The 8695-nt window shown below is 42.4% G+C and overlaps 1 protein-coding gene across 1 annotated transcript; it reads right to left on the reverse strand.

The window, feature by feature from the left end:
- Positions 1–3742: 3742 nt before the first annotated feature.
- mycn (MYCN proto-oncogene, bHLH transcription factor) lies at positions 3743–8479 on the reverse strand. The gene is made up of 3 exons (XM_060914122.1): positions 8360–8479; positions 7328–8004; positions 3743–5432 (listed from the first exon to the last, which is right to left on the reverse strand). Exons 2-3 carry the CDS (start codon positions 7971–7973, stop codon positions 4759–4761), a joined length of 1320 nt encoding a protein of 439 aa, XP_060770105.1. The 5' UTR covers positions 7974–8004; positions 8360–8479; the 3' UTR covers positions 3743–4758.
- Between the last annotated feature and the right edge of the window lie 216 nt (positions 8480–8695).

The raw sequence follows: 8695 nt of genomic DNA on the forward strand, positions 1-8695 counted from the left end.
CTGGATTATTCATTATAACACATTTGTCACATTTGCACATGAGCCACAAACTGAAAGAGATGATGTACTGTCATAAAGAGAGAGAGAGAGAGAGAGAGAGAGAGAGAGAGAGCACATTCAACCATCTGTATGCTAATCATGAAACAATTGGTTAAACTTTGATCACCTATGACTTCCACCTCTCCTCTCACACACACACCGTTCAGCCTCGGTTTCTCCTTTCAGCACCTGACGTGAGACAGATGGCACCTCAACCCCTCCATCAGCGGTGCCCTGTTGGACAGGGGCATATTAACACTGCCATGCTTTTGTTTGGGTGGCGGTGCTGCATGTTTCTAAGGATTAGCTCAGCTCTTACTGAGCCCAGGGGATTAAAAGGGCTGGATGCTTGTCCAGTCTCTTCCTCTTTATCCTGACTCTCCATCAGGCTCATTTTCTATTACTCCTTTTCCACTGATGAAAAAGTAATAGTAATTGTTGTCAACTTGCTGTGGTATAAGAAAAATAAAACACTTTAAGACATACTATTATTGGACTTTGTTGTTGGTTATTTTCCAATAATAGGGTGCCCCCAGTTTTTCACATAATTAATAGATAATTTGTTCTATGTATTCTGTGCTGTTATTTTATAACACTTCATTTTGTTTGCAGTGATCTTCAGAGGTGAGCAAAGTCAACAATACTTGAGTCAAAGTATAGATATTCCTGGCGAAATATTACTCCAATTCAAGTGAAAGTTGTTCAGTCTTTTTTTTTTTTTTACACAAGTTGAAATACTGGAGTACTTACTTTCAAAAATCTTAAGTATTCAAAAGTACTTTTTAATGTTTTGTGTTTAATGTTTTTAATGTTTTCTTTTTCATGTCAACCTACTGAATGCACTGACTAACTTGAACCTATAAAATAAAAACCTTGCTACAAAGCCTATATAAACTTTATTTATTTATTTATTTATTTATTTATTTATTTATTTGGAAAAAATATACTTTAGAATTATTTATGAATTGGAAAAAGGTCAGCCATTGTTGGATTCAGTTTTTTCTTTTGCATCCCCCACACCACCAACAAATGTTTACATACCTAGACATGCTTCCTCATGAATATTTGTAGGTAGTGATGAAGTTTGTGCACGGGAAACAGAGCAAACATTTCAAGCAATATGAATCTTTTTTCATTTCGAAAATCCCAAACATGGCCATGGGTGCTCTGGTGAAGAATCATCCTTTTAATCTGTCGTAGCCATCATTGCCATCATTACCATCATTATCACCAGTAAGTTTAAACTGCACTGTTCAAATCCAACAACTTGAGCATAGAAATAGTTTACTGTGGTTGGTTTTCTGCTGTGAAGAACACATGTGGCCTACTGCATTAAGAAATGAAAAGAAAATTCATTTGCTTATTTCAAAGCTATGCCTCAAAGTAACAAGTAAAGTGAACCTTCATAGAAACATAATGGAGTCAAAAGTACAATATGTGTCTTTCATATGTAGTGGAGTAAAAGTCATACAGTTCCCCAAAAAAATTTACACTCAAGTATAGTACAGATACTCGATAAATGTACTTAAGTACAGTACTCAAATAGATTTTTAAAAAGCACAGCAGTATTTTTGGTGCTGGAACCGAACCTGCAATTTTGGACTGGAAAAGATTAGAACTGCTTTTTTGTGATGTGAAGGAACAGAGGTGAGTCAGAGAATGGTGCACCTGGTTTCTCTGTTCACTTGCTTGTCATTGTATGTGAAAGCATTGTAAAATCTTGTAGAGCATACCTGTCCAGAAGTGATAAGCTTTCTAATAACAGCAGTATTTTGGAACCAAACAGTTTCTTTAGAAGTGGAAAAGCATAGAACCTTTCAAGAATACATACATGGTGGAAGACTGCAATGTAACTATCGATTGATATGCTGTTCATCCTGAAGCTGTGAGGGTTTTATTCAGCACTATGAAAATGGCACATGATGCTGGTACTGTAACCATATTCTTAAAGCACTTTTTTGAAGATTTTAATGTCATTTTTTTTTTCAGGATTGACTTGGGGATTTTATCAGGCTACATCCCTGTATCTGCTTACCACTTCACATTTTAAATGAGGATGATCTTAAATGACATGTAACACTACAGCAAGTACAATTATTTATTTATTATTAGTTAGTGAGAAGCTTCTAGAATATTCATTAAACAGACTTGTAAAGTGTACTGCTCTTAGCCTGCAGTCATTTATCAGAATAGAAGAGAAATACTTTCTTCTGATTGATTTACACCTGCTTTGCTTGTTCTTTCGGGATTACATCACTATACTGTATAATATTTCCGATACCGAAACAGTCATATCCCACGAATGAACTACAGAATGATTTGTATCAATTGGTTGAGTATAGCTTGATATTCAAAGGTTAAGACATGTTTAAAGTCAAACAAAATCAAACACACACACTCACAGAGTGACATGCAGTTGTCATTGTTAACCTTATTAGTATAGTGAAGAAGGACATCCATTCTGAAGCTAATGTGTGTTAATCAGTGATTAAAAAACAACCATATGTTTGACAGAGAGAGGGAATGAGTAAGACCGACAATCTGTGTGTGTTGTGTGTGTGTGGGGGGGGGGGGGGGGGGGGGGGCATATCTGGCCTCTGTCTCTGTAGCTCTGCTGCTATAGTCGGGGTGGTGTTATTGTCTCGGTCTCTGTGACTTCAGGTTTTTTGTTTTTCTCCATAACCAAATTAAGATAAGCCATCAGCCAGATGGTACAGTGGGGTCTCCCATGTCCATTGCATCTTACAGTTCACTCACACACACACACCACAGAGAGAGAGAGAAATCTCAGACAGTTATGTAATCATTCCATAGTCTACAGAGTAGTTTATTTTATCTTTCTCTCCTTATTTATTTTTCTCCATTTCGTCTCTCTTCTCTTACAGTCTTTATTTTGTTTTGTTTTTTCTTTCCTCTGTTAGAGCACGCTTTCATGCCATGTGGCCCAGAGTCACAAACTCTCTCTCCCTGATATTAGGCACCCCAGTCACGACAGCCTGGGCACAAAGGACAGAAAACACACACACACACAGGCGTATATACACACAGAATAAAATGCTCTCTCTCTCTCTCTCGCTCCAAGTGCACCACGCTGCAGCTGCTCCAGTTTCCATGGCGACCCTCCGAACAATGAGGAAAGGAGCGGCGTTTTGTGTGCGCGCGCGCAAGAGCACGCTTCAATGTCGCCTCTTGGTGAGAGAGCATGTGTATATTTTGTGTGTGCGTGCCCTATACTTTTACAACCACTTTGTGTTGCGCGTGTGTGTGTTAGAGAGAGAGAATAAAGAAGGACACACTCTCCTCCTTTTAGAAAGAGCCTGGCCAACCCAAATATGGAATACGCCAAATAGCTAACAAAAAAGGAATATTAAAAATGATGAACAAAAAAGTGCTTTCTTCATCACACTCTAGACATTGTCGATGATGTGAATACTCGAATGTGAATAGTGAACCCTATAAGCATGCATCCTCTTGAGAAATTATATTGTATGAAATATGAGCTCATTTCAAACGACCTGAGTGAGAATCATTTGGGAGAGAGACTCATTAGACTCTTAAATTGAGTCAGACTCTTTTTTAGTTCATCTTCACTGACCTAGATGGTGTACATGAACATATTAACCCCTTCAACTCTTCACAGGGAGTACTGGAGGTGTGAAGTATTTTTGGAGTGTGTGTACTGAGAACTCTCTCGAGTCAGAAACAGTGTTTTCAAAGCCTATTTATTTTTCAAAATGAGGTATTTCAAAGTGCTATGAGTTGCAGCACTAAAATGTATGCTCGAGAGAGAGAGAGAGAGATTCCCATTGACCCAGTTCTATGAACCCAATAGGTACAAATATATAAACAAACAATGGAGGAAAGAAAGGGTGCAAGGTGGTAAATGTAGATAGAGGGATTTCTGTACAAAAAAAAAAAATCAATGAACGCAAAGAGCAAAGAGATAAAACAAGATAGTGATATCTACTCATTTTCATACGAAAATATAAGTATCAATTTTTAGTATGTATCAGAGGCACACTAAAGTGTAGGTGTACAAATTAGTAAGTAGTGTATGATGAACAAAGAACAGTAATATGAAACTGAAAAAAAAAAAACATATATTACAAAGTTCCTCGTAAATCGAGGTCATACAGTACTTAATAAAGGTATATAAACTTCCAGTCTAATTATTTTCTTAGAAAAACCCAAAGATGTGTACAAAAAACAAGGCAGACTGATAGTGTTTTGCTTAACTGACATCAAGGTGCTCAGAGGTATATCTGGAGTTAAAAGCACCAGAAAGAGGTGTGTGAGTCGAGTCCCAGTGAACTGACTCCTGAATCATGTTCAATCTTTTTTTTAAAGTTTATTTGCTTTTCGTGTCATTTGCAAAGTGAAGGCAAAGTGGGTGTGTGTTGTATTGCGTGCTCCTCCTCAACTTCCACATTCCTGAATGGCAGGCCTACGAAAGTCTGAGAGAGGAAGGGGTTTGTTGTCAATTCTGACTCAAAAAACCTATTAAAAAACAATAAGAATTTAGGATGGAATAAAAGACCATCCTTGTACTTTCTCTTTTCCTTGATGTGACTGGAATGACAAAAGTAAACCCGAAACATTCTAGACGTCCAAAAATGTGCAAAGAAAGTGGCGGCAGTGAGTGTCCGTAAGTTCGTTCTTTTGGGGCTGTTCAGTCAATTAGCTTACAGCCGTGAGTGCTAACATTGAGCAGGTAGCAGGCTAGCGAGTCCTGGCTTGTTCCAGGCGGCGGAGGAGCTGCTGCCGTCTCGCCTGGAGCTTGTCCTTTTCCTGATGAAGCCGAAGCTCCTGGGCCTCAAGTGAAGCCACATACTCTGCAGCCTTCTTGAGGATCAGCACTTTGGCTGCCTTGTCATTTTTAGCTAGCTCAGGCAGCTGATCGCGCAGTGTCAGGAAGCTGGAACGCAGGTCATTGCGTCGTTGTCGCTCCAGAATGTTGTGGTTGCGGCGGCGCTCGTTGTCCTCCGAGTCTGACCCTGAGCCACTTTTCCTGAGCCGTTGAGTCCCGTTCAGTGAGATTGGCAAGCATGTATTTGTTTTAGCACTACGCTGGGAGTTTGTGCTGGAGCTACCGCTGCTATCGGATCTGTGTTTTTTGCTTGGGGGAGCAGAGGGAAGGTCCGAGTCATCAGAGTATGGTGAAGGCGCTGCATAGTTGTGCTGCTGCTGGTGGATGGAGGCAGCTGCCGTCCTTTTCAAGATGAGTTCCTGGGGCACTCGGCTTGCGGCTGGATTTTGCCGGGTCGTTGATGAGGCCTGAGAGTTGAAGGTCTTGCTTGTGGTGGAACGCCGTTTCTCAACTGTGACTACATCGATTTCCTCCTCCTCTTCTTCTTCTTCCTCTTCCTCTTCATCATCCACGTCATCATTGTCATCTGTAAGAAAGCACAGAATGGATATACATTAGCATCTCTCATAAGCAAAGTGTATGTATTCTAGATAAAAATATGAGAAAGTATTTCATAAGTAATGTGTTTGCGTAACAAGGAATGTTTGTTCATTTTTCTGTGTGTGTGTGTGTGTGTGTGTGTGTGTGTGTGTGAGTGAGAGAGAGAGAGAGAGAGAGAGAGAGAGAGAGCAGATAAATGGTTTGCTCAAACGAAAAACATGTTGAGACTTTGATGCATCATTGTCATCTGTAAGAAAGCACAGAATGGATATACATTAGCATCTCTCATAAGCATCTATCATTTTAATATGCCCTTTGACAGACTTTAACTTTGATAAAAAGTTGTGTGTGGGTGTTGAGCTTTGTTCAGTCCTCATTTTGCTGAGAGATTGTAACAGCCAGTCCAGGTGCAGAGACAGAACACGAAGAAGATGCAACACCCTCTGGGCTGCATTTATGAGATAATGGAGGTGATTATCAGCTAAGCCACTCATGAAGTGTGTTTGCCATTAACTGAAATCTCATGGTCTCACACTTCAAACGTGCTCCGCAGGAACCCGTCTGTGTGTGTGGTGAGACCAGGCGGCTTTATGGAAAAGTAAAGAAGATCTCTTTCTTTACTTCTTTTTTTCTTTGCTTCTGCCAGAGGCTATGTTTTATTTGGGATTGGGGCGGGGAAAGAATTCTGGAAAAAAAAAAAAAAAGACGCCTACATAGTGCGAGTGCAGGATTGCTGTAATCGTGAGTAGTGATTATTCGCGGGCTTTGGCCAAACCCTGAGACACGTGACTTGGAGCTGTTCCAGACAGACAGCTGAAGGAAGATCGCGCTCGTTCAAAGCTGTAAAGAGAGACGGCTGGTGTTTTTCCCCCATTATTATTATGCTGCAGCCTTCGGCAAGTTTCCCTGCCTGCCAAGTCGAGCCCACAGTGGTAGACTCGCTTTCTCCCTTTCTCTCACTCTCACTCTTTACACACACACACACTACCTTTATGCAGACCACACGCCGGAACTCCATGCCAGGTCTCACACTCACGTGAGACAGTCGTTCTAGATTTGCATACCAAACAACGGCTACGTCTAGACAGGAAGTGCCATATTGTATCAGGGGAATGTGAATTTTCTTAAACGGACCACATTCTCCACAAATCACCCTCATACAGAAGTGTAACCAAGGTCCAAAAATGAAGGCTGGGATTATTTTAAACCCAAATCTTTCAGGAAACAAAAGAGTTCTACTCAGAACCTTTTCTAAAAGGGGGAACCCCCTTGTTGTAGGGTTCTAAGTAGGATCTTTTGGGGCTCCTCAGAAGGAAAAAGTGTGAATCACTGAAGATGCTAGATTTAAATACATTATTTTATACATCAGTTTGATTTCACACTACTCTTTTTTTTTTTGGTGAAGAAAATCCCAACAATCCCTGCCTTAAACATCACATCACACAAAAGGAGCTGTTTGTTTTCAAGCCCATTCGAGTCACATTGGTTTTTATTATGATTAGTGCCACCTAGCGGGCATGTGGATGGAGTCGGAGCTGTGACATAACGCGCCCACCGGCAGCACGAGCAGCAGCAGCAGCACCCACTGACCCCAGCACTAATCCGATTGAGGGGCTGCCATGTGATCTCTCCAAATTAACCCAGTAACACTTGTATACTGTGTCACCATAGTCCTCAAAAAACCCTTATTCACAATTTGAGAGAGAAATCTGGAAAGGGATGTTATTTTACACTGATGTATATATCAATCTAAATGTTTGACATGTCTGTTTTTTTAGACTATACAGTGATGAAGTAATCGAACAGTCCTTAATATGTTGCGTAAAAATAGTTCATGGTGTATGTGAGACTGTGATTATTATTATTATTATTATGACTCACCGGAGTCGCTCGGGGTGTCGTCCTCGCGCCTGTCCACGTGAGCCAAGGATGCGCTCTGCGTTTGGCACGCGCTCTGCGCTCCGTTCCTTTTGTTCACCGGGAAGGGGAAAACCACAGCAGGGTCCACGCACTCAGTTGCAGCCCGGTTCGTCTCGGGCGCCTTCAAAACGCTGCTTTTAAGTCCAGAAGATCCAGAAGCAGAAGCGGCAGCGACGGCACATACCGAGGAAACGGTCCGACTGAGCTTCTCGTTGACGGCGCGCTCGAGTTTCTCTCGCGCCGAGAAGCCACTCCACATGCAGTCCTGCAAGATCACCGGGTCGTCGAGTGCACACGCGCCGAACAGGTCGCTCTCCGGCGCGCGCCACGCCTCGTCCTCGGTGTCCTGCGGCGGGAGAAGCAGCAGCTCGGAAGCCCAGTCCAACGGATCGCCGAGTCCAAACGCACCCGGAGACGCGCACTCGACCGCTGCATCACCGCTCGCGAGCGCCGCTCGGCTCGGGGACAGTGGTGGGGTGGGCAGCAGTTCGAATTTTTTCCAGATGTCTTCTCCCGGACCGCACAAGTAAAAATCATCCTCGTCCGGGTAGAAACACGGCTGGAAGGAGTCGAACTCCATGTCGGAGTTTTTCATCACGGCTGGCATTGTGTTCTTTACTGTGGGTGTGTGTTCGAAACTGTGTGTGTGCGAGAGAGAGCGAGAGAGAGATTTATAGATAATTCTATAAATGATAGAGTTTACACTAATCATCTTAATTCATGTTTCTCATGACCTGAAGTTAACTGAGATAAACACATACTTGGCACAGGCTATCAGACTCTTATCGGAGTTAGTTAAGACTAGATGAGTCTTTCACTTAACTGTCAGCGAAGCCTTTTCATACATAAGCTTCAGTCTTGTCTAGATTTCCAGCCAAATCCATTTCCATACACAGTCACTGTGCTTCAATAAATACATCATTCCACACGCTCTCCTAGAAGGAAAAAAATACCCCAAACCGTCCCCAAATTCTAAAAGAAAGAGTTTCCTACCTCCGCTGGCGGTGTGTGTCTGTGTTTTGTCTTGTGTCGTGTCTTATTTGAAGGCAGACGCGATGTTGAAGCGTCTGTCTCCCTGCGCCCGGTGTGAGCGAGCCGCGCTGCCTGCTTGCGTTCTCTCCAACCGCCACCAGCGCGCGCTTTTCTTAGACGTCAAGACCCCGCCTACTAATAGGGGTGGGGCCAGTTTTCTTTTGAAACCAATCCAGCGCAAGCCGTTTGATTGATGGCCACTGCGGACTGCCTGTGAAGCAGTTTTAATGCAGGTTTTGTGAAAGACTGGCCTGTTTGGATGCTCTAACAAGAACACGGAGGTGTTTCATTCCAGCC

The sequence above is a fragment of the Neoarius graeffei genome, chromosome 2 (assembly GCF_027579695.1).
Source record: "Neoarius graeffei isolate fNeoGra1 chromosome 2, fNeoGra1.pri, whole genome shotgun sequence".
In the NCBI taxonomy this organism is placed as follows: Eukaryota; Metazoa; Chordata; class Actinopteri; order Siluriformes; family Ariidae; genus Neoarius; species Neoarius graeffei.

What these genes read in the sequence shown, in the direction of transcription:
- mycn (XM_060914122.1), bottom strand. Translation starts at nt 7,973, where the DNA reads ATGCCAGCCGTGATGAAAAACTCCGACATGGAGTTCGACTCCTTCCAG. An exon ending in CGACACCCCGAGCGACTCCG is followed by an intron (nt 5,433 to 7,327) that starts GTGAGTCATAAT and finishes GCTTTCTTACAG; the next exon opens with ATGACAATGATGACGTGGAT.